This window comes from Nothobranchius furzeri, chromosome 4 (assembly GCF_043380555.1).
Source record: "Nothobranchius furzeri strain GRZ-AD chromosome 4, NfurGRZ-RIMD1, whole genome shotgun sequence".
Taxonomy (NCBI): Eukaryota; Metazoa; Chordata; class Actinopteri; order Cyprinodontiformes; family Nothobranchiidae; genus Nothobranchius; species Nothobranchius furzeri.
In genome coordinates this window covers 12,986,903-13,013,141 of record NC_091744.1, presented here as the reverse complement: position 1 = coordinate 13,013,141, position 26,239 = coordinate 12,986,903, and the positions used below count along the sequence as shown (strand labels likewise).

At 47.0% G+C, this 26,239-nt stretch overlaps 2 protein-coding genes across 5 annotated transcripts in view; one reads left to right on the top strand and one right to left on the bottom strand.

The window, feature by feature from the left end:
• Positions 1–4,802: 4,802 nt before the first annotated feature.
• The window catches only part of LOC129159787 (spectrin alpha chain, non-erythrocytic 1-like), a 175,444-nt gene continuing 154,007 nt past the window's right edge, over positions 4,803–26,239 (bottom strand). Inside the window, exons 1-6 of one of the 4 annotated variants that reach the window (XM_054736986.2) lie at positions 6,497–6,807; positions 6,209–6,426; positions 5,693–5,785; positions 5,478–5,582; positions 5,257–5,405; positions 4,803–5,048 (exon numbers count right to left, since the gene is read on the bottom strand). In XM_054736986.2, coding sequence (XP_054592961.1) covers positions 4,997–5,048; positions 5,257–5,405; positions 5,478–5,582; positions 5,693–5,758 — 372 coding nt within the window. In that variant the 5' untranslated portion in view covers positions 5,759–5,785; positions 6,209–6,426; positions 6,497–6,807 and the 3' untranslated portion in view covers positions 4,803–4,996. The other 3 variants (XM_070550111.1, XM_054736987.2, XM_070550110.1) reach the window with 3 other exon arrangements.
• Positions 13,819–16,152, top strand: LOC129159786 (uncharacterized). The gene is made up of 2 exons (XM_070550108.1): positions 13,819–14,040; positions 15,370–16,152. Exons 1-2 carry the CDS (start codon positions 13,989–13,991, stop codon positions 15,891–15,893), a joined length of 576 nt encoding a protein of 191 aa, XP_070406209.1. The 5' UTR covers positions 13,819–13,988; the 3' UTR covers positions 15,894–16,152.

The window sequence follows — 26,239 nt, the reverse complement described above, 5'->3', positions numbered from 1 at the left end:
TGTGAGGCGAGTGGTGTTACGGGTTAAACCAAACTCAAGGTGATATTATACACTAAACTGAAAACCCACAACACTCTAAATGTAATAAAAGGGAGATCTACACCACAAAAAAGATGAACTCTAAACCAAAACGTAACAGCTTATCCCAACGCAAGAAGCTGTTAGCGAAGATGCTAACAGTAGCTTTACCAACGTTAAGTTCAAGTTACCAAGTTTAAATAAACCAAAAACACCCAGCAGCAAACAGACCAGCACGGAGGAGAGACTGCTACCACTAAATCAGCTCTCCTAATGTCTGAAAGAAGCTCCTTTATGAAGGGAGAAACGCTCCCGGTGATGTTCTACATCTGCGGTAGAGACGAAGCAGCACATCTGACCCCGGAAGTTGTTGTCCGTTGCCGGGAGACGAAGGCGGGCAAAACAGGAAAGGAATCTAGTAGCGGACGGACATTATTCCGGGTCTTCGGTATTTGGCGGAGATGTTAGTGAAGGCGGAGAAGAGGGCGAACTAGAGGAAAAACATGCAGATTCCTTTTCTATTTACAAACTCCTGGGGATGCAACAAGTGGGCGCGGTGCGTCGACTTCCGGATCTGACGTCGACAAATTTTTAGAATCGAGCCGTCGACGTCGTCGAGGCTTCGCTACAGCCCTAACAGGCACCAGAATTAAAATTGAAAATTGAACAAGTGTGAATGCTAACGCGATATCTTCAGCCATCGTCACCCCCGAGCTACACATGCAGGGAAATCTGTCCGACTCAAACGCTGACTTTCAGCCACTCCCCCTGCTGCTTCCATCTGCTCTCGTCTGTTTTCCAGGCGAGGCGCTGCTTAACTCGAACACGGCCATTCTCTGCGCCTCCCGTCTTCTTTAAACCGCCAAGAATCATTCCACCTACGCACACGCTTCTCTGCTTCATACCGTTTTGAACGGTCTCGCTTCTCCTCACCAGTTTTAAAGCGTTTTGCCGGAGATTTCATCAAGAAATCCAAACCCTGTGGCGGCGCGATCTTCCTGCGTGCTTGTGTGTTTCTAGCGTGGTTCCACTTCGTCTTTAATAGTTCACGTGACTATAACTAGAATCGTGCAGTACGTGCACGAATCGTACAAGTGCAGTACGTGGCTAGAGGCGCGCAGGTTCACGCGCGCAAAACGAAAACGGCAGCTTCCTACAGGGCGGGGCCATGATGTGGGTGAAAGCCGGTGTGTAAATGACAAACAAGGCTTGGGCGCCACCCGGGCGGTAAGTCATCAAGTATTTACCGCCCAACGAGAAAATTTAGCGCCATTGGCGCTCGGGTGCTTTAACGGTCCACCCCTGTAGACACATGACAAGAATTGGTGACTGTGGTCATTCGCAACCCGAGTCGCGCTACCGTAATACCGTAAGAGGCTAGAGTCAGGGGGAGGGAAAAAAAAGGCACTTCAGAGTTACCCTCAACAGAGAGCAAGGCCGGATTAACGATATGGGCAACTGGGCAATTGCCCAGGGCCCACAAACTCTAAAGGGCCCAGGGCAGCAAGGGCACGAGCAAAATTATGTATCTGTAATTTCCTGCTTTATGAGGACTATGGTGGCCGTACGTCCTGTTTTCCCCGGACATGTTCACTTTTCACTCTCTGTCCGGGGCGTCCGGACTGGGGGTTCTTGTATTGATGAAAATGTCCGGCTTTTCATCAGGAGCAGGGATCGAATTATGGGGGAGCTGTATATCCTACACATCCAGGGGAGCCGGAAAAAAGTTTTCTACCTATATTACATCATTTATGGACTCTTTTGAGCAGAGAGCACAGAGAGCGGCACAGCGCGTTGTTGCGCAGCGCTCCAGGCTGCTGCTTCCAGCGCACGGTCCATTCTCAAAGTGGCGCAACCAAAAAACTATAATTAGCATGCCATCGTTCATGTCCGCACATGTTCTCTACTTTCTGTCTTATTTGAGCCTGAAACGCTCTGCTACTGCGGAGCTCATCACCTGTGCTGCAGTGATTTCACTTCACTGACGCAGCATCGAAAGGCGCACTCTGCTTTGCGGTCAGGAGATCCCTTTGATCTGCTCAAAAGTAAGGTGAAAAAGTAAAAATCCAGGCAGCAGTTTTTCTGGAGAGTTTAGAGGAGATGCAGGAAGATGAGAGACAGACAGGACAGGAAAACAGTTCAATAAAAACAAGAAAACTAAACAAAAAGTAAAATGTAGGTAGATTTATCTCCACTACATGTTTTTACCTGTATAAAGCAATAAGTTATACACATGTCATATTTATACATCTGATACAGCTCAGATCACCTTCAAAACTCAGTCACACACCCAGGGCTGTTTCAAGACATTTTGGGGGCCAAGGCAAAATGACCCCCCCCCCCCCCCCAATAACTGGGCTCCCCAGAAGCCTCTGTAATTCATACCCTCTCCAGGAGTATTAGTTATACAGTGTTTGTAAAAGCTCCTCAGACATCACTGACATGTTCTAATATCATCAGATGAAAAACGTTGGTTACGTATTGTAACCCCAGATTCTATGAGTCTAGTCGCAGCCCTTAAGCGAGCTGCTATTGGAAGGGTGATCTCAGCATCAGCCAATCATGAAGAGCTTAAATGTACGCCCACCACGTGGGCACCCCTTGTGGGTTATATAAGTGGAACGACCCCACTGTTTGCCTCCGAAGGCTCTTAGTCCTAACAGAACCAGTGGGGCCAGTGGCTTAGGGCTGCAACTAGACTCATAGAATCTGGGGTTACAATACGTAACCAATGTTCTATTTCGTCTAGTCTTAGCCCTTAAGCGAGCTGCTATTGGAATAATTCGCAGCTGGATGGGTTTACGCCACACTGGTTAGCTCAACCAATGGACACACCCAACAAGTCTCCTTTTAGTGAGGGTCGCTCAGCCTCAGCCCAGGGCTTAAAAGGCTGACGCAGCCAGAGATAAGAGTGAGGCCCCCACTAAAAAATATCATCCACAAGAGGATGAAATTCATTCAAGTAAGGCTGATGTGGTGCCATAATGCATTCACTCAGCCTGCTGAGGTCCAAGCACTGAACGAGTGATGGATCCTGAAGACACATCTCGTAAATAATAACGAGTAAAGGAACAGGGTGAAGCCATAGACTGTAAATACTGGACAAACGGATTCCATTGGCTTCAATAACACGTTTGTTGTCTATAATGGGAGGTGGCCACCACCGCCATTTTGACCGTGTCACATGTTCCGTCCAGCCCAGACAACTCCATAAAAGGGAAGAGAGGAGGCGCTGAGGGTGTGGCTGTAAGGCTGGGCTCGAGTGACGACACCCAGGCGAACTAGCTACGAGCTAACCTGAAGCTAACCCTGGCTAACCCAAAGCTAAAGCGGAGGTGGGAGCCGAGCTAACGGATGTAGCCACCTAGCTTCAACCCAACCGGAGCTAACTGGAACACCCATCGACCTGAACCTCACACGGAGTTTAGGTGGAGGTTTTCTGCGCCTGTTCGTGAGAAGTACCTGTATTAAAAAAGTTTTAAATCGGTAAGTTTATAATTTATTTCCGTAATGAATACATTTTGCTTTGAGCAAGTTTTCAGTACAGTTTTTTTCGGCGCTATCACTCCTGAGTCGCACCAGCCATTAAATGTATCATGAAGAAGAGAAAATATATTTAAGTCGTATTTTGGGGGGATATTTTATTATCTTTCTTACAAAATCTGAGACCAAGCGTTTCACATTGCAACACAAGCACCGGTAACCATAACAGAATGAACAGCCAGCAGAGGAGAGGATGGCGGTGTTTCAAACCCTCCCGGCCGACGTGTAGAGCTCATTCCTGGGCTGGAGCCGGCCCTCAGCACCCCGCCACAGGCTCTAACAGATGCTGGCGGTGTTTCATATATTTCCAAAACGTAATACTTGTTTGTATCTTGTACAGCCAACTAGTCTTTATTCTGGACTCAGTACAATTTACCAAAAGTAAAGAGACATTCTACAGATGAAGTAAGCACAAGATAACTTACTGGAAGACAGAGTTATCATCAGAACCAGAACAAGAGAGCCTGATAACAGTCATGTGAAAATAACAGTTAAAAAGTATGTATGTATAATAGAAATAAAAATATATTAGAATTAGTGTAACTCACTGTGATCCAAACAAATCAGCCATAGCTGATTAGTAAATATGACATGAGGTCTGGGAGTTTTTAAGTTTCATTCTTTTATTACATTTTTTTCTTAGATCTATTAAAAGGTCACCATGGCAGCCTGTGTGTCAACGTCAGCTACACAAAGCAGCAAGTGTAAGTACCAAGTACTTGTCTTGACCACTTCATGAATGGTTTTGTACTTTAAACAGCTAGGCCAAACCTGTTATTTTTTCCTCCATAGCCATTTGGATCATTGGAGACAGCTGAGTGAGGCGTGGTGCCCAGAGAGCTGCAGAGACAACCTTGGCCTCCCTGACGTCTGTGTCTCCTGGTTCGGTTGGGGTGGACCATCGACATACATACATGTGCCGACACTTTGCGCCCTGTTTTATAAACTGTAGTGTTAAAAATAAATGTTTTTGCTCAATTACTGGAATTTCTTTGGTTAAGACAAAAGTGAGGAATAATCATTTACAAGTTATTTGTACAACAGGCCCATTTTAAATCCCAACAGTTTCTTAGCAGACAATAGAAATGTGTTCTTTACTAACTTTACTTGGTTTGAAAATCTTACTAAAATAAACTTGAGTGCCGTATTGCAAAACCCAATCATACTTGTTATGTAAACATTAGCTTTGTAGATATTTTTTACAGATATATATTTGTGTGCAACAAAAACCAAACTTAAATAATTTGTCATTCTTTATTGAAAAACAAAAAAATACAGGTATACAGAAGTGTGGGAAAATGATAATGTGAAAGTATTGCACTATAAATGAAGTGAGATGAGATGAAGGTGAGATGAAGGTGGACGCCAGCGGGCTGGACGCCGGACGAAGAAACCTGGAGACGGATCGCTCAGACAGGAAGGGAAGAGCTTCCTCTTACCTTGATGGAATTAAAGTTAGCCGTCGTCTGAACGCCCAACCGTACGGTCTGAGGTCAAAGGTCACAGGAAACACACACCAGTCAGCAGTCATACAGATGCATAAAGATAACTGTAGCCATGGCAACCAGCTGACATGTCCCCACTTTCACCAGCACCTGGTGCCTGCCGGGTCACCTGAATTCCTGTGTGATGTCAGCACGGTCGGCCGTGACTGCTGCCATCAGAGGTGACCTCTGATCAGCTGAATGAACTCACCTTCCAGGGTGACGCCGTGTTAGAGTCGGCTTCATCCTGTAAACAAACAAACAAACAAATGAGTGGTAACATAAACACCACGTCTGGTTCTGGTGGAGGCGGAGGACAACATGCACCTTTCCAGGAGCAGAACCCAGATGTTTTTGTTGCTACAAACAGAGACGAGCAGAGTTAAACCAGGAAGTGAGAGGGACCAGCTGCTGCAGACAGGTGACGCTCACCTGAGCCTGAACCATAGGAGCCTCCTCAGCCATCAGACCTTCTGACTCCAGTTCAGATGCCACCTTGTTGATGTCCCTCAGGCGGGACTCGTTGGCCTTCAGGTCCTGCAGGACAAAAGCACCTGCTGATTACCTTGTTGCGTTCGGGTTAACAGGTCTGGTGTTAGAACGTGGTGGATAAGAATGTTCTGACGGGCCGAGGGTTCTGAACTCACCCTGCAGGACTGGGCCTGCTCCTTCAGGGCCTGGATGCTGCTGCCGTAAGCCGACAGGTCCGACATCAGGGCCTCGTGCTTCTTCAGGAGAGCCTGTGGAGCAGAACATCAGAACCTTCAGCTCGTCTGACACAAGTGGAGCTTTCTCGCAGCGATGGTCCAATCGGATCCGCCACCGTAAAACAAACCCTGCTCAGTTCACCGCAGACGCAGCTCTGCGGGTGTTTAGTGGAAAAGCGTGAGCCTTCTGCCGGCTGCCACGTGTCATGGCTGCTCTGCAGCGGGAACACACATCACAGCTTGTAAACCGTTTGAAATAAGAGCGACGGGAACACGTTTGTCATCACTTCCTGTGCGAGGCCAGCACTTCTACCCCTAACCCATGAGACGCTCAAACGAGCAACGACGTCTGGTTGACAACCGAAGGAAATGACAAATACAGAAACACTAATTATGAAGGACTGGAAAGAGAGCAAAGAAAAGCGATTGGAGTTTCTCAGGAAGGGACTTCCATACCTCGGCCAAGTCCTCGTCTTTCCCTTAGTCTGGACTTCCAACGATGGGCTCCTTCTCCCTCATCCAGGACTCGGCCTCATTAGCATCCGCAAAGTACTGCTGGGCCTGCAGAGAGTCCTCCAGGTCCTGCCTCCTCTGGGACGCCTTGGCCTTCAGCGTGTCCCAACGTCCATGAAGCTCCCACAGTTTAGTCTTCACTTCCTCACCAGCGAAGTGACCTGGACCCAAAAAAAGTGAGCCAGAACCTGCAGACACCTCAGAAACATGTCAGGACCAGACCTGCTCTACCTTCTTCCACCATGGTCTCTCCTTTCTGGGTGACAGCCTTGATGCGAGGTTCATGACCTGTGATCTCAGCCTGCAGAGCCTGGTGCTTCTTCAGCAGGTTCTGGACACCAATCAGGTCCTTCCCTGAGGACACATGTTAGAGTTCAGCATTATGCAGTAGACAGACCAGTTTAACCCAGGGGTTTCTTTCTTCTACAATCTGCTCTTTAACTGTATTCTTTCCTGCTATTTCAGCTGTTAACTTTATTTTTTCTCAAAGTGTTTTTCCCCCCAGAAGAAGCTACAACGACGTTCTGCTGAGCTGTGGTGGCCTCATGGAGGGGGCCATCGACTAGCACACTGCTGCTAACCACTTAAACATTATCCCTCTCCTGATAGTAACATTTTACTTTCTTTGATGTTGGATGTGGTGCTACTAGTTTACCCGTTTAATTATAGATTCACTAGGATAAATACAATAAAGTTTATCTCTCGCCAAATAGAATATTTACTGTGGCGAGCCCGTGAAGAGGTGTAGGAGAATGCGACAAATTTGTCTGTTAAAAAGTCTGTTATGTACAAAAAACACAATATCATCACACTATTTTGGACCGATACATGACGGTCAGGTCCGGCTTGGGGAGAAAATATGACACGTCTTTCAGGATGGACTTCATCTTTGGTAGCTGGCAAAGCCGGGAAAAGCAGGATCTAACCACCTGGCTAATGTGGGAGTCCATCCGCATCTCTGGGTCCAAAACCACCCCCAGGTTAGTGATGGTTGGCTTCACTAAGCTGCAAAAACAGGGTTGCAGGACAGGACTAACTGCAGTGGGAGAGGGAGGAACAAATATTCCAGTTATAAATATTAAATATTTGAACAAATAAATATTTGTTAAAAGGAAGAAACTGATGATGACTTTAAGATTAGAGGAATGTTCTAGAACGGGTCTGGAACCAACGATGGCCCTTTGGATCAAATTTGGATTAAAAAAATAGCTCATGATTTTATTTATGGATGGAATAAAAATACAGGTTGTAAGCATCTTCTCAGTATCTTCATGTTGCACGACTTTCCACAGCAGAAGGACACAAAAACTGCCAGAATTATGATAAGAAAGATTTACGTTTTAATCTCAGAATCCCAACTTTTCCCAGAATCTTCACATTATTCTATGAATTCAGAGAAAATTTACATTTTTCAGAGGTCTCGCTCCCCTTTTGTGGATATTTCTCAAAATTCAACCATTTTTTCTTTTCAAAAGCTTTAGTAAGAGTTTGGACTCTAAACAAGTTTTACTTTGTAGACTGCTTGTCTACACCTTCATCAGATCTGCTCATAATAAAACATTTGGGTTATATTTAATGTCTAGAGAAGATGCTCTTCCTGGGCATTAAGTTATCAAAAACAGATAAAAGTATTTTTTACCATAATTTTAACTGCTATCAGCTGATAAAAATAATAAAAAACAGCCTGATCATTAAAGGGGTGTAAGTGAAACCGCGCGGATCACACAAACCATCATGCTGTCTATATGACTTTGAAAATATATAGTTTAATTACAGTTTGATTTATTTGACATCTGTATAATGTTTATTATTTTGTTTTTTCCCCCTAAATGCCTAACGTTTTAGTTTTACATGAATATTAGTCATTCATCACAATACATAAAGTTACACATTTTAAATTTTAATAGGGGAAGACTGCAGGAGGGAGCGGTAAAATACAGAAATCCCCAGCAAAAACAAGAAACTTTACGAGTCTGATGAAACCCGCTGGAGTTCCTTCAGCAGGCCTGGTGGCAGCTACAACGACCCAGTGGCTGTGCTTGGTCAATGTTATCGAGCTCAGTCCGGCTCGGCCGTGAACGAGCCGAGGCGACATCCTGCTCTGCTTAAGAAGAGGTGTTATTTTCCGCTTCAGAAGAAGCGTCCGTGTTTTACGCTTTCTCAGAGACATGTCACGTTGCTAAGTTGTTAGCGCCGCGCGCTAACACGTCAATAGTGCAGCATAGCCTGCTGGAGGTTTTAAGGGTTCAGATGAAAACACCCTACCACTCAGGCTGCTTACACATCGATATTAAGTTGTCGCTGTTGCGCTCACGCCGTAATACAGTATTAGATGCGGTTAAAGTCAGACATGAAAAACTCCACGAGCGGTCAGACCGCGCAGCAAGTAGGCGCCGGATCGGTCAGGCTGCCTGGCCTGACCGCTGGGGATTACCGGATGGAAGAATGGACACAGAAGTCTCCCTCTTAGCGCTCCGTCATATTTCAACCCATTTTTATCTTAAATGCACTGGGTTTTACCCTATTACCCATCTAAATATGCCCTATTAATTATTTTACCGTATTTTACATTTAAATTTCATGGTTAAACAGTACATGCTACATGTTAAACTGATAGTTAGCTAGCTACTTCGGTAAACTCAGCTAGTTTAAAGGTGGCAGTGACATAAATACGAATATAGATTTTAACTTACCGAAAAAAATGAAGTGGAGACTCCTTGGACGCTCTATTAGTGCAATTAATACCACTGCAAGTCATTTTGTCCAACAATTGCACCAATAATATCCAAAGAAGAATACACAAACACAGAGACTCAAAATGCCGGAGCAGTTTCCAAGCCAGACCGAGGCTGTACTGAGGCCTTTCCACGGAGCTAGCTCTGTGGTCACGTGGGTCTGTGGCGGCGGTCACGTGTGTCGGATGCTCATTAATTATACAGAATTTTAGGCTTTCAATACACTTAAACAGAAGAGTGAGAAAAAAATTCACCCCCCTCAGAGTTGTCATGAGTATAAACTAGATAATTTAGACAAAAAACATGTTTTGGTACCAGGCTGTAAACATGTTTATTTCTGCTGTGAAATCGGCATTTTTAACATGGGAGTCAATGAGGATTTGCTCGCTTCTGGCACCAGCCCCCAGCGGATGAGGGTGGAACTGCAATTTTTCTTACTTCCGGGATGGGACCATTTTTAGAGCGGCATTGTGGGGGCTTGGGTGAAGCCCATGAAGCAGCCTGACAAATGAATTCCATTGACACACCACTGTGGGGCGCCATAGAAGAGGAAATCCCTCTGGCTGAGTGAGCCCTGAGTGTCTCAGGGGGATCCTGCCCTGCTGATGTGTAAGCGTGAAATGGCGTCACATAGCCAGAGTCAAAGGCGCTGGGCCAACAGCGCGTGCCCAAGGGAAGACTCCCTGTAGTGCACAAACATGCTTTGTGAGCGGCGAATCCCTGAAGTGCGTGACACATATCGTGCGAGCGCGCGCACCGGGCAGAGAAGATGGGAAGTCGCCTCCTCATCAGAATTATGGGGAGGAGGAAAAAGTTCAGCCAATGAAAATTGACCTGGATTTGAAGGAAGTATTAATGTTTTTGGGCACAAAGGCTGGGGCATAAAACAGCAGACCCTCCATCTTCCCGGATCCTGAGGCATGCGGGAGCCACTGAGAGGGCGAGTTAGGTCGCTCGCTCTCTTGACTGATGCCAGTGCCAGCAGCAAGGCAGTTGTGACCGGAACTTGAGTGAGACCTGGTCCAAGGGTTCAAATGGGGCTTCAAATAAGCCACGCAGAACCACCGTTAGATCCCACTGGGGAACTAGCGGGCGGGACACAGGCCTGTTCCTTCTGACACCTTTTAGAAAATGTTTTGTGAGGGGATGACTGAAAACAGACCCATCACCAAAATCCTGGTGACAGGATGAGATAGCTGCAGCATGTTTTAATAGTGCTGAATGCGAGTCCCCTGTCCATCAGTATCTGTAGAAACGATAGGACATCCGCCAGCTGGCAGGAGAGCGCTTGAAAATTCCGCTCTGTGCACCATTTCTGGAAAGCTGCCCATTTAGCAGCATAAGATGTGATGGTGCACCCGCGCACTCTGAATCGTGGTGACCACATCATGCGGCAGCCCAGAAACAGACCCCTAAGCGTGACCGCTCAGTGGCCAGACTTACAGCCGTTGGCCTATTTCTGGAGGATGTTTGATTTTCCCATCCGCCTGGGGAGGGGCGTCCTCCCTTCGTGGGAGTCTCCACGGGGAGCCGGACAGTAGCGCTTGCAGGTCCGGAAACCATGACGCGGACAGGCGTCTGGGAGCCACCAGAATTACCGAGAGCTGTTCTGACCAAACTCGGTCCAGGAGACGGGGAATCAGAGGGACTGGTGGAAACGCATACAGGAGCGTTCGAGGCCAGGGCTGGTGTGAGAAGGCGTCCGCCCCAAACGGGGTTGGTCCCGGGGACTCAGGGAAAACCACAGGCGACACTGAGCGTTTTCGTGAGCCGTGAACAGCTCCACAGACAGTTCCCCGAACTTTATCCAGATGTGCGGAATGCAGACGCCAGTCGGAGTCGCGGGGACCCCTCTCGACAGGATGTCTGCCGCTACATTCAGGATCCCCAGAATGTAGGTGGCACAGCAGGTGGACATGTGCCCAACACAGTAAACCTTTGGCTACGCGCAATAGTGGGAGGGATCGAACTCCCCTTTGGCGATTTATGTAGGCTGTCGCCACCTGGCTGTCTGTGTGAACTTCGGCATGACGGCCATCGAGAAGGGCAGCAAAGTGTCTGAGCGCATTCCTCACTGTCATAAGCTCCAACACATTTATGTGCTCGTGCGTGTGGGAGGGCCAGCGATCTGCCGCCGTATGGGACAAGCACGTGCCCCCCACCCCAGACAGTGACGCATCCGTAAACACAGATACGTGTGACGTAGGACTTCCGATGGGAACCCGTGTGAGAGGATGCAGGGGTTCCCCCAGTGAGCGAGACCCCCGCCCACTGAGGGGGGAACCCTCAACATACGTCTCTTCTGACGTATCGGGTGTACCCGGAGGCGGATGAGCGTTGCAGGCGCCTCGAGCGCAACAACCCTAGTAGCACCGCCGAGTGGGCTGCAGCCATCATGCCCAGAAGTCTCATGACTAACAGGGCTCTCACGATCTTGCGGGGTTGCACGCGGGAGATCACCGTGGTGAGATCTGCCGCTCTCACGGGCGACAAACGTGCTCTCATTAGGGAGGCGTTCAGCTCCACCCCGAGAAACACAATTGACTGGGATGGAAGGATGGAGTTCTTCCCCCAGTTTATAGAAAACCTCAGGGTTGACAGATGCTCTGTTAATTTCCTGGTTTGCTCTGACGCCTCGTCCTCGGACCAGGGGCATCGGAGCAGATCGTCCCAGTAAAATAAAACCCTCGTTCCCGCCGTGCGCAGTGGCTGCAGCGCGGTCTCCAGACATTTGGAGAAAGTGTGCTGGGCTAGCGAGTAGCCGAAAGGGAGGCATTCGTGCGCGCGTTTCGACAGCGGACGTGTGCTCGAGGTCACGTGAGGATTGGGTTCGCGCCCTTACCGCCGTCGCTTGTACCAGAGAACTGGGAGCGACCCATGGAGGGCTGTGCTCGAAAGGGCGAGTGTGAAACAGCTGGAAGAGGCTGATCCGCACCGCAGAGCGTGGAGTCCAAGGATGAAGGACGAGTGGGAGCCGGGCCCGTGCATGGGAACGACAAAGTGCCAGCGGATGGAGCCGCGCAACGTGCACGCTTTGCTCGTGGTCGCGACAGCACCATGACATCCCGTCCCACCCAACGCTGTGGGGGAAGCGGGATGAGTCGGGCCTGGCCGTAGGCTGGGGCCGTTGCGCAAATGGAGCGCACCCTTACAGCAAGCCGTGTAACATGACCGAGTCAGACTGTGTGAACATGCAGATGTGCTGCAGTGCTTGGTGCGGGGAACATCATGTGTGAGGATTCGGCAGAGGGTTCTGCAGAGGACTGTAGGACTGTGCTCTCGATGTGACGTTTTTTGGGTTTTATTTCAAAACCAAAATCATTCACAGAGTTAACATTAGTCATAAGCACACACATTCCCCCAACGAGTCGTTTTCGTGGTTGTTTTCGGCGAGATTCCTGTGACTGAGACTGCCAAGGCTGTGTCTGCTGACTCATTCGGAACCATTGGCCGCCAACTCCCTGGTCCCGCCTCAGTGGGAGGCCGGCTCTGTGGGGCTGGCCATGCAGCTGGGCGCCTGGAGTTTCCTCGCCGTTCGTCCCATCCTCTGGGGGAACGGCCGGAGTGCGAGGCTGACCGAGAGTGGACCAGGTCTCGCACCGTGGCTGAAAGTTCAGCCGCCGTCTGAGCCCTCTCGATGACGCTCGTAAGATGGGGACCAAACAGAACGTCAGAGGTGATGGGGCCTTCCAGCATCTCCCTGTGCAGGTGTTCAGGAATGGAGGGCAGGGCCTTGAGCCACAAGGCCCGCTGGATAAGGGTCTGCCAGGCAGCAATGCGAGCAGAACCGGTGAGTACAGCCACGCACAGATTGAGGATGGCATCAGCAGTTTTAGTAATGATGGTTTCTGACTCGACAGGAGCGTCAACCTCCTCCACCATTTTGGGAACGCCAAAGGCGAGAAGGCGATGTTATTTCCTGCAGCGCCGGTCTGGAAGGCGCACTGGTGTGCGCGATCGGCGAGCTGCCTCAGCAGCTGGTCATGCTTAGAAGAGGGAACTGCTCGCGGTCCAACGAGGTGGTTCTTGGCCTCGACGCCACACAGCGAAGCCAAGTCCGGCTCCAGTGAGGGAACGGATGGCCAGCCCAGGTCGGAGAAGCCCTCGACCTTGGTAATGGGCACATATGTGGAAATTGGCGCCTTGAACCCGGCAGGCTCGGAGAAGGCGGCGGACCAGCAGCTCATGGCAGCGGGGAAGCGTGGCCAGACGGGGTCTGGACAGTGCGTCTGCGTCGCCCCAAAAATTCCCGTCAATTCATCTGCCTCAGGCGGAGCCGGTTCTGGAACGGCTAGCTCCTTGCGGGCCGCAGCCGCAGAGATGGTGGTGGGCAGCTCCTGGAGCAGTGCTCTAACTGCTGGCAGGGAGGAGCGAGAAGACACTGGGGCAGAAGGACCCGCTGAGCGAGGCTTGTCGACCTCCGTGTTGTACAGGAGGGAAAAGGGGCTACGGCAGCCAAGCTCGTCGTGCTCCTCACGAGGCTCGTCGACCTCCTTGTTGTACAGGAGGGAATAATGGCTGCGGCAGCCAGCCTCGTTGTACTCCTCACGAGGCTCGTCGACCTCCGTGTTGTACAGGAAGGAAGAAGGGCTATGGCAGCCAGCCTCGCGGTCGACCTCCGTGTTGTACAGGAGGGAAGAAGAGCTATGGCAGCCAGCCTTGCGGTCGACCTCCATGTTGTACCGGAGGGAAAAAGGGCTATGGCAGCCAGCTTCGTCGTACTCCTTGCTGTCGATGACATCGTCCAGTCGGTAGGAGCCAGCCGGCTCCTGGCCGACGTTGAAGAACTGTAACGCTTTGTCCAGCGAGTACATGGCAGCCACCGGAATTTCCTCGTCGGTGGTGGGGGTGAAGTACTCGACCCGGCGGACCTTTTCAGCCACGGGCAGAGCGGTACAAAACGGGCACGAGGCCTGGGGGTCAAGGCCAGGCCAACGTGGTGAGCCCCGAGACAGACCTTACACTTGGCGTGCAGGTCGCAGCTGGAGATGGAGCCCGTCTGGCAGGCCGGGCAGATCCTGGCGTCGCTGGACATGGTCGGTGAGTAGATTTTTCTTGTATAATTGCTCTTAAAGGAAGCTCTTAAGCTTGGCGTGAAGAGAAAACGGAGGCGAACAGTGGGGTCGTTCCACTTATATAACCCACAAGGGATGCCCACGTGGTGGGCGTACATTTAAGCTCTTCATGATTGGCTGATGCTGAGATCACCCTTCCAATAGCAGCTCGCTTAAGGGCTAAGACTAGACGAAATAGAACTAAATTATCAGACATGATGTCTCATCTGCTGCTTTTCTAAACTTGCAAAAAGTAACAAAACCATTTGAAAGCCACTATTTGTGGATTCTCTGAAAGTTTCCATGGAGTGTGTGACAACTTATTTTTTCATTGATCCTATCGTCTAATCTCACAGCTGAAACAAGCATCCTTAATAATCTGTGCACAGGAAGCTTACCGATGCTGTAGTAAAACAAAAGGTATAATAATTTCTTATTAATAAAACCTTGTTGCAGCACTAAAGCAGAAAATGACATTTTGTAATAAATATGCTAAATATTTACACATGAATTGTTTTAGAGCCCTTTTATTGGCAGAATCTGATATTAATTTAGTTCTTACAAAAAATGGGTCCCAACATGGTTTGTGTGGCGTTGCCATAGTGTGACGTCATAGGCACAGATCCCCTGTCCTCTTTTTTGGAAATGGAAATATGGTCACCCTATAATACCGTAAACAAACTGTCCACCCGAGCTTTTGCACTGCACAGAGACGCTTCGCTGCCTACGACTTTGAACGTCAGTTGAGAGCGGTTGAGAGTCAATCTCATGCAGACTGACCAATGAAGAGAGGGCCTCAAGTTAAGAACCTCTCCTCATTGGTCAATCCACACGAGGTGGGTCAAAGGTTGGGCTGCATGGTGGCGCAATTGTTAGCACTGTTGCCTTGCAGCACGGAGGTCGCAGGTTCGAAACTCGGCTGTGGCCTTTCTGCATGGAGTTGCGTGTTCTCCCCATGCATGCGTGGGTTTCCTCCGGGTACTCCGGTTTCTCCCACAGATCACAACATGCCCTATAGGTTATAAATTGTAAGTCCCTTTGGATAAAAGCATCTGCTAAGTAAATAAGCATAAACATAAACATACCCTGAGCGGGTTATGTGATGTCAGGCATTCAAGTATTGAGTATATTTACTGCATATTACAGTAAAATATTCTGTATGTGACCATATTATGGTGATCCTTGGGTCGTGATGATGGGGCCCTTTAATATTGTTGCCCAGGGTACAACAAAGTGTTAATCTGGCCCTACCTATAACCCAGTTGGTTTTGTTTTAATTCAATTCAAAATATTTTCTGCCATTTTCTCTGTCTAGAGCCAAAGCGCGTTCCTCCTCCAGTATCACCGAAGCCTCGCGGGCCTCCGACAGCTCCCAAACCCGGCAAAGCTGTAGCGTCTCCAGTTACCATGAGCCCGGCTGCAGCCAGTCCCACCTCGGCCCCTAAGCCTTCCTCTGTAGCCCCTCTTCCAGCTCTTGACACCCCCTCCGGCCCCTGTCTGTCTCCGGGACTCCCTCCTACTTCCCCGTCTCCAGCTCAGAGTCCCTCCACTCCGTCGCCTCACCCCGTCAAACCTCCTCGCTCCTCCATCGCTGGCCTCACTATTGACCTCCTGGCAGGAAGGGAGGTGGAGGAGGAAGAGGAGGGGAGGAGAGAGAAGGAGGCAGAACCCGAGGAAGCCTTTAAGGAGGGATGGAGCGAAGGAGGAGATGGTGGGTCACGTGGAGGAAGGGGAGAAAGAGGGAGAGATTCAGAATCGTTTGGAGGAGACCAGCGCCTCCTTGGCTGCAGCTCTGCAGGCTGTAGAGCACAAAATAAAGGAGGAGGACAAGCCAAATGAGTGAGTATGAAGTCATGCTAGAGAGTAGAATCAAATAGAATCCTCTACATAGGATGTCCGGGTAAATAAAACACATCACATTATCTTTTTGTTTTCTGAAATAAACAAGTCTAATATGAAATTTCAGAAATTAGGTCTGGATGAGGGGCAAAAATCTAGAAAATCATCTTTACTTCCAGATTTCCCCCTTTACATTACCTAAAACTAAAAAACTCAAATGAAGAAAACAGTCATTGTCCAGATGGTCTAATCGATTTTTACTTTCTTTATGAAGCTCCATGGCAGCCATGACACCTAATAAAAACATGATTTCTCATGTACTTTACTGGTCTTTGTAAAACGTCATTCTCCTATAAAATGAAAACAATTGTAAAACATGAGTTTTTTAAGTATAAACAATAAACAAAAATCATGATTTATATTATTATTTTGGGATTTATCATTACTTTTTGTTGATCTTTACAATTAGTCGACTCTATTGTATGTTTCTGAGTTTGTCAGGTGTGTGTGTGTGAAAATAGTGAATGTCACCCATAAACTGAATCTTAAAGCTGCTTTCCATCAGTGGAGGAACTCACCTCCACACTTGACTCATTGATTCTGTCAGCATATTTATCGAAGCCTCAGTAAAAGCTAATTATTCCATTTTTCTTTTTCAAAATTTTCCAGCCAAAAAGGAACCGTCTCTATCCTGGATGACGTCGGCAGCATGTTTGACGACTTGGCAGACCAACTGGATGCAATGCTCGACTGATCTCCAGCCCCCCTCCCCCTGACCCATCCCTCATGACATGTAGGTGTGTGAGAAGACGGCGCTCCCAAGACTAAATGCTGGCGCTTTGGGGAGCTCGTGTTTGAGCGTCTGGCCCTCCCATGTTAAGTGCTTCCTGAGTAGCCTTGAAGAGGGAGTCCTCTTTATCTGGTGCAGTAGCTCTGGCTCCTTCTCCTGATGCGAGGAAGCTGCTCCCACACAACCTCTGACCTCTGCAGCCCAGCGCGTTACCTCCACCCAGCCTCAGACTGCTGCGTGGACCGAGAAGCACAATAATTCATCTCAACACAAAAAAGGCTGGCTTAGACAAACTTTCGGATGCAGTCTTACGAAGAAACTAAGCACACTAATTGTCTCAAAGGCAAGTAGACAGAGAGATGAACAAACACGACACGCTCTGATGAGGATTTTTAAAAGCACACTGAAACACAGACCGCTCTCTTTGCGTCCGTCTCTCCTCTAAAATATCAAAAGGATTCATTTTTCCAGATGCGTCGTAGCCTCCGTTTCTCCTCTGTACGAGTGGAGGCCAGTGGTTCGCTGGACTTCCTGACCCGCGTGTCGTCTCTTCTCACGTTGTTGTTGGTGCTCTTGCTGTTATTGTTGGTGTTGTTGTTTCGAGCGTGTGCGTAGTCCCTGCTTTTTGCTCATGTCAGTGTCCTCCTGCTCGTACAGTACGTAGTTACGCTAAGGATCAGACCAGCTATGAATTCTTAAGACACTTGCACATAAATCAGATCGCCGGTGTTCATCTCTACACGTGAAGGTTTTATGCTTGATGATAATAAGAGACCAACACTGACAAAAAGCACACATGAGGCGCACAACAGTGATTTCAAAAATATATTTCTTTACATTTCAAGGCTTTATATAGCCCATCCAATCAACATTCACACATACCGTAAATCCTCTAATGATAGCCTGTATTTAATTAACTGCCAGGTATCACAGTTTGGCCGGTGTCGGAGTTGGCGGAGGTGAATAATGGCCCGTTTTTTTTTATTGTGGCCAGGTGGAATGTGGTAACAAGCAAGTACGGGGGGCGGTTGTGTCATCCGTCTCACTTTTGATTTGCCAGTGATAGACCGCGAGGGTAATTTTAACCATGGCAGGTGCGGAGACAAAGAGGAGGCGAAAATTTGATATCAAGTTCAAAGAGAACGTGCTGATTATGCTGCAGAACACTCTGGGGAGCAATAGGGGTTGTATGAACTAGTCACTAGTCGACTTCACCGCTCTATGGTGACTTTTTATGCCCGTCATCAACTAGTCGCTGTCATGTGATAATGACCGGCAAGATGCAGTCCTCGGAAAAGACAGCAGCCTGCTGTCAGAAGGTGAGGAGCTCCTGCACGTCTGGAGACAACGCGCTGTGCCAGAGCGTCGGTACTGATACCCGCCGTAAAACGGACATTTAACCAAATTGTGACGTTTACCCTCTTGCAATTTAACCTTCCCCTCACCCCCATCCTAACCTTAACCAGCTTGTGCATGCAAAGCTCTGATTGTTGACGCGCTCCATACATCTGCGTCCTGAGCACGGCCACAGTAACATTATCAAATTAGGTGTCGCCACCTCAAAAACTAATTTAACACGCGATCGTTCATGTCGGCTCATTTCCTTTTATGTTTTCTGTCTTTTATGCTTTTATTTGTGCCTGATGCGTTTCGCTGCTGTGGATCAGGGCGAATCACCTGTTTTGTCCTCGGTGACGCACCTCACTGATGTGGCCGTCGAGCACTCCGCTGTTTTTGCGGTCGGTAGAACTTTTAGAACTGCAGTTCAAAGGTAACTCATAAGGTGAATATATATGAACCCAGGTAGCAATTTTTCTTTAGGATTGAGAGGAGATGCAGGAAGATAATAAACAGATACAGGACAGAAAAATAGTCAAATAAAAACAAGTTATTTTTTGTACCTGGTGGTTGCAACAAACAGACGCCATTGAAGGTAATCAGAAGTGAGGAACAGAAAATGAAATAATTATTTTAATGTTTAGAGCAGCAGGAACTCCGAGAGGCTGCAGGCGCATCAGTGAGTTTGCGGCCACTGCGCAGGGGGAGGGGAGAGGGCTGAAGCAGAAACTACTGTTGTTAAAAGAAATGAGTTTAACTTTGAAAATGTGGGCGCAATTTTAATTGTCAAAAACTCCAGCGAACCATTAGTTCATTTTACTCAAATAGAAATTGAGGCCTGCCTCTAAAACTGGCCCTCCTTCCAATAAAGGCCTGGAGCTTGATGAGCTTGAGTCAAATACAGGCCCGGGCCTGTATTAGAAGATTTACGGTAGGTTTAAAACAGGCGCTCCTAAAGCGCCCTCTAGTGTTTGGTTAGTAAAATTGCCTTTAATCAACTTAACCTCCATCTCGTCTTCCTCTTTTATCACAATTATTTCTAAATTTGGTGTTTATTCTGCAAATCTCCGTGCCTTCGTATTTATCTATTCCTTTTGTTTAACAGCTTCATGATTTCTTTGACAACGCCTCTTTGTGTCAGTGATGTCCAAGTGATTTAACCCTAAAAGTTAACCCCCAAATGTCTGCAACCTTCTGTAACTACTGCAAAGCCTTGTATGAGCTAATATAAATACATAAAATAACAAAAAAATCTGGTAAGCTGTAATAAGTTGGCTTCACTCTTCCCGACGCCCCCAGTTTTCAGTGTTTTCCCTTCATATAAGCCAAGGCGGTGGATCAGCCACCAGTTTTCATCCTAGTGAAAAGTCCACTTGTATTTTTATGCTCTTTAAAACAAAGATCTATTTGAAAGACAGATAGTTCTATGTGAATAATAACAACTATGATGATAATCAAGAGGAATCTAAATGTTGAGTTGAAATGATCTGAGCCTGTACATTTCTGTTGGAGTTCTGGATGTGTTGTGACGGCTGTTGTTCCACGGTCAGGTTTAGGTTGCGTTTCTGCTGTGACGATACATTCCTGTACAGTTGTGATTAGAATAAATGTATAAATTAAACCTCGCTTTGCCTTTTTAATGCTTCATGTACGGCAATGTGCATTTTGTCTTGGGGCTGATTGGAGAACTGTAAAGGACTTCCTGCTACAAAAGCACATGTTAAAGGGGACGTGTTACGAATATATTTTTAAAGTTAGAACAATTTTGTGGTCTATACAAAACAGGAAAATGAAGATTTTTGCACAAAACCCCTTTAAGCAATCTCACCAGCTCTTTTTGACATTTTCAGTACATTTAAGAATACACGCTTGCTGGATCACAGGAGACTGGCTTTCCAGGTTGCTGGAGGACTGGAGGAGCTGAGCACGGAATAGGGAGCAGGATCCGGTAAGGTAAGGTCAGTATGGAGCGGACAGCCAGGGAGCGGCTGGGAGACAGCGGGACTGGTCCGGTAGGTTGCAGGACGGTGTGAAAGGTGGTGGTGGAAATCTGGAGAAGAGGCAGCTTACAAAAATCAGGCAAGCTTGGAAAAACACACAGGAACCAGCAATCTGGCTAGAAGTACGACTTGGACGATATCTACTTGGATTACTCAGTAATCAGGCTCGGGAGTCGTAGATACCAAAGTTGAGTTAATCATCCAGCGAATAAAGATGTCTCCCAGCAGCTTATATGTCCCTGGCCAACTGATGAGCAGATGGGCTGCAGCTGGTCCACTCCTTGACACGCCCACCTGCAGGAGAAGCTCAGAGAAGGTTTAGCAGAGAGAGGAGGACTCACCCCAGACCATGACACCAAGATAACTTAAAGTGATACTTTACAACTTTTTCGTATTTTGAACTCATTTTCTTGAGCCAGCATGTGCCAAAATGACCCTTTACATGGTGAATGAAATGTCACTCAGACCCTCAACACTCTGTGGCCAGAATACCACACTTGCAACTTCAGATTGCCGGTCAGGTCTGTTGGAGTTAGTAAAGCTGATATGCCTGGTTCTGCAGCCTAACCCCCGGGTTTCCACAGGAGCCATCAGCAGCACGTTACTGCAGCAGCACGTCTTGCTCACGTAAACTGCTGCCTGGCCCTTCCCACGAGACGCTAAGCAGCAGGGGAGCAGCTGTCACCGACAGAGCGCGAAGTCACACGAGTGACTTCGTCAGTAAACACAACAACAAGCAGGAGAAAACTACAACATGGCTCCAAAATGTTTGTGTTTTATGTTCTGTCCGTTTTATAATCGCCAATACGGACCTGAAAAACAAAGGAGACCGCTAGCTAGGTGATAACTTCTCACGGGGCCGCACAGTTAGTAACTATTTTTAAAAGTAAAGCAACCGGAAGGCAGTACGTTTCTTTATTCTGAAAATCTCGGGAGCTTCGCTCCATTTCCGCGTCCGATTTCCTGTCTTTCCTTCCCCAAAAATGTTGAACTTGACCCGTTTCAGAGGCGTCGCACGTAGAAAATAGAACCGGCGCGTAAAGGCTGCGACATGCTGCTCCTGAGACGCGGCTGACTCGCACTGCTGACGGCTGCTGACGGCTCCAGTGGAAAAGGTTCTGTTGACCACAGCGGCTCCTATCAGCAGCTATGACGTGCTGCTGCAGTAACGTGCTGCTGACGGCTCCTGTGGAAAGCCGGGGTTAAGGTGCTTTTCCAGGAACACTACTCAGGGCAACTCGGACCGATGCAGTTCAGCCCGACCACGGTTTCCAAGGGCACGCTTTGGTATTTTCTCCCCTATTTTTAGTGCCTGCTCCATTGAGGTACCTGGCAAGGCTGAGTTGGGCCGGTATCGTGATTCTGGCCGCTGATTGGCTAGGGGCTTCATGGAGCTGGCGTGGGAACAAAACTGCTTTCAGATGGGCTGACTCAAACCACGCTGTACAGAGCTGTTTTAGGCTGAGTAGTGCTCCTGGGAAACCACCCTCAGTGTCTACATGAGTGATTCATCACTAAATTGAACAAATCAGCAGCAGCAGCTCCTAGATGTTACTACTGGGTATGGAATGGAATATGATTTAAAATATAACTCGAGCAAAAGTGTTGTTCTAACCTACAGAACCACCCAGGATAAAAGGCTTAATTTTCCTGTGTTTAAGTTGTCCAGCAACAGTCTTGCAGTCTGTGAACAGATAAAATATCTTGGACACTTTATCACAGCCAATATGAGCGACGATGATGATATTTACAGGCAGTGCTGCAAGCTATATGTGCAAGCAAACACCATTGCACACACATTCAGCTGTTGTTCCAAACCTGTTAAAGTGGCATTATTTAAAGCATACTGCACACCACTCTATACTGCACATCTGTGGTCATTCTATAAAAAGTCTAGCTTGCACAGGTTACAAGTGGCATACAATGATGCAACGAGAATCCTCCTCAAAATTCCCAGGGGAGGCAGTGCTAGTCAAACGTGTGTTTCTGTGAGCGTGTGCACATTTAAGGCACTTCTAAGAAATTTAATGTTCAAGTTTATGAGACGGCTGCAAGAGTCTTCCAACAGTATTATAGTCGCACTCTCAAATCCCACTGTGAGCTGCTCTCGTTATATGTCTAGGCTGAGAATGCACTGGTTAAAATGTTTGGGTGGATTTATCTCAACTAGTTAGTTTTGTTGTCCCTTACCTCCACTGCAGTTATATCCTGTGATTTTATATAGGCTTTTATTGGTATCAATGTTAATTGGTATCCTTTCTTTTCTTGTGTTTTTCTTGTATCTTTTTCTTTTATCTGTATGTTTCTTTTAAAATGGACTTTAAGTCTGGCAATAAACATATTATAAATCAGCTGCGTTCATGATTTAAAACATGCAGGAGATGTGCTGGAAGCAGACTGCAGCTCCAGGTATGTCAGCTCAATATTTGTTTAAGTCCCAACAGAGCCAAATGCCAGTCTGGAGTTGAAAGTAGAACATTCTGGCCAAAGGGGTGCGATGTGTGCTGGGTGGCTGTTCATTAACCCTCTAAAACAGGAGTATTTGATTCCGGTCCTGGAGGGCCGGTATCCAGCAGGTTTTAGTGGTTTCTCTGCTCCAATATGTTTGATTCAGTGGTTTAATCACCTGTGCAGCAGTTCAGGCTCTGCAGAAGCTTAACCCCGTAAATTTCCAGCGCAATGGAGTTTTGTCCCTCGGGCGGGACGCTGGAATGCTAAGGAGTTAATCGCCTGCTGGTTGAAATCAGGTGTGTCGAAACGGAGTTAAAACTAAAACGTGCTTGATACCGGCCCTCCAGGCTGGGAACTTCATACCACTGCTGTTAACGGCCATTTTAGCACACACTGGCTCAAGAAAATTTTAAAATATAAAAATTTCATATCATGGCTTTAAAATGTGTGTAGGACTCCGACATAGGGTTCAGACGTTTTGCTGCAACTGTAAACACAATTTTCTGTAATTATTGAATTTGAAGTTGATTAAAATACAGCTAATCACGACGTACTAGCGGCATGAGCTGCCCTGTAAGACATCTTTTTAGTGACGTATGACAAACAGCTCTTCACTGTTTAGAAGAATTTAGATTTTTATGATGATTTATGACAAAATTCCTTAAAATGAATAACTGAACCTAGTTTATCTTTATGTAGATGGTAAAGTGTAGTGAAACAGCGTTAGTCTCAGTCGGCATAAGCAGCAGGGCCCTGCAGGGAATCGAACCCCGTCTCATTACTGAGAGTTCCGTTACCAGAGCCTTTTGCTTTGGGCGACCGGAGACGGTAAAGCAAAACCTGCATCAACAAAGCATTTAATGTTGGAACATAAATTCTGTCTTGAAGCAGGAAAAAAGAAACCGTCAGACTAAAAAATTATTTCTAATTAAATTCATTTTAGTATTTTATAAACGTTTTACAGATTTAGAGCCTCCTTTGACTTTTATGCTTTTCGTTTACTTCTCGTTCTTTTACGATGTTTATCCGTTCTTTAGTCGCGGTCAAACGCATCGTAATTTTGTTCTGCAGTGAATCTTAAAGTTATGTTGAATGTAAATATTCTGAGTCTTTATTGCTTTAATCATTTACATGTTTAGACTATATTTTATTAGCCTTTAATATTTTAGTATTTATTGTTTAACTTTTGTAAAGAGCTATTTTTAAACGCGTGCACATTTAAACACTAAAACCTTTGTTTGCTCCGTCTGTGTCAGAGCTCTGCTGTTCAGCTCCTTCCTGGTTCCTGCAGGACCACAAAGCCCAGAGAAGCTCAGTCCAGCAGGACGTGAGGACACAAACAGACATGGAGAGCTCCTCCTAAACCTGGAATCAAACTTTTCTACAGATTATTTAGAACAGTTTCTTGTGACAGAACAGTTAGTGAAACAGAAAGGACCTGATGAAGATGATGTTATCGTCCTTGTCTTTCATACGGATCAAAGATCACCCCAGCTTATGCTCATGTCACCAAGTAAACGTCCCATTTCTCACTAAGACCTGCTCTATCTGCTCTACCAGATTATCAGGAGCATCACTGTAGTTGTAGTTTTGCCTCCATCTTCCTGCCCTCCTTGTTCTCTTGTTTATCTTCTACCACCTCTCACCATCCATCTCAGGTGGGATCTTGTTTGCTCCGATGGCCTCTTGTGTTCCAGGCTTACATTTTTAGTGAACGTTAGAATATCATGTACTAATATATATGCGTGTGTGTGTGTGTGTGTGTATGATGCTAAACCAGACTGCCTGCTCCATCAGATGAAAAGGAAATCCTCTCAGAACCCAAATAAAATAGAAGATTTAGCAACCAGACACAGAAGCCCAGGTGAAACCGTCCACATCAGCATCTCCAGTTCTACCAGCTCTAAAAACACACTTCTTAAATAATAAAACACTAAACTCAGCCAAGGGATGAAGACGTCCTGGTGCCAGATGCTACCTAAGACATCACCAGTTCAGCTGACTTGATAAAACACTTGGTGACTAAAACAAACATCTGGTGACCTGGTAAAAAACATTCCTGGTGCAACAAGCTACCTGAGACAAACCTTTCCAGTCGACCAGTTCAAGAAAGAAAGAAATGATCTTCAGTGGCGCTGCACTGGAAGAAAAAGATATGTCTAGTCCGAGTCAGAGTCCTCCGAGTCGTCCCATCTTGGTCTCTTCGGTGGGATGTACGGGAAGCGCTCTCCAGTCCTCTTCTGGCTGGATCCAAGGACTGAGGTAGAAGGACTGGGTTCTTCTACATCCTGGACCTCTTCAGCGCTCCCGTGGGCAGGCCTGGGATCTTCTGGAAGCTCTTCCGGTGGGGCCGGAGGAGCTACCGCCAGCCAGAAGTCTTCTGGTGGTGGAAGCTGCTGGTCTTCATCGCTATCCAGAACTGAGCTACCATAACCAGAGTCCACACTAGAAGCCATAAAACCTTCTAAAGCTGACCAATCTGAGCTACTGTCAGTCTCCTCCAACTCCTCATCACTACTCAGACCCTCAATAGCAAACTCTGCCTCTACTGGAGGAGCCTGACCATGACCCACAAACACAACATCATCATCAGGAATGTGAAGGGCTGGGTACCTACCTTCATCTTCATCGAGAATCCGGATGACCTCAGGGGCCGCTGCAGTCACGGGATGCTCCACGATGAAGATGCCTGTGAGGACAAAACAAGACACATTAAATCCACTTGTGTCATAAAACAGTTATGAAAAAGCTACAATGACGTGTTTACAATACAAGAGATGTGTGTCTGCATCTGCATGTGTGCACAAGACACACTTTACTAATCTGGTTGTTTTTGGGGTTTAACAGGTTAAAACCGAGTTCTGCTTTTACTCAAAAAGTTTCCATTTTTAATTTATGTGATTGTTTATTATTTATGTTTCATGTTTATAGCTGATGTATTTCTAAAAGGATGTAATGTTTTACAGCTTGTAGACACAACACTGCTCAAATAAAGTTGTTTTAAAATGGGCTCTATAAAAATAAACAGAAGACTCATTAAACTGGTGAAAACTGTTTAAAATAGATTCAAACGGACAGAAATGCATTTATAAACCTGAGAACCAACTCAGAGAACACATCAAACTTTCTACTTGGATAAAACAGATGAAGTCCTTAAAGATCAAAGGTCTCTAGTTCACTCAGATTAATGGAAACAACTCATGTTCACCGATGCTAACAGGCTGAAGCTAAAGCTAGCTGTACGTTCTAGCATGTTCTACGTCATGATGTTTCATACCTGGTTCGTCCGTTGCTATGGTCACGAAAACAACATGTTTTTGTTTGAATACAAAACATCTGATGTATTCAAACTGGAGATTACAAAAGCACAATGGCACTAAAAGTCCTCACTGCTATTACATAATTAGCTAAGTGACAGTTCGAAAACAGCTGCAGTAATAGCTTCTGTCCACCAGAGGGCTGAGAGACCTCTCGGGTGCACCTGCTGCAAAGAGACGGTTAGGAATCTGTTGCACGCATGTGCGTGTATACGTCATAGAATTAGAACGTTGCTCGACTATAAAAGCTCATCGAATTTTTAAAAGTCTTTCTTTCGAACTTGCGCTAGAGCAGGCAGCACTTGGTCGAGAGAGTCTCTTGAGATTTGCTTCAAAAGTAGCCCTTGGACGAGCTTGGAGAACCTCTGCAGAGCAGAAATCGCTGAAGAAGTTTGTGGCTAGCTGAAGAAGACCCGAGAACCAACCTACCAGAGCGATGTTGGTCTTCAG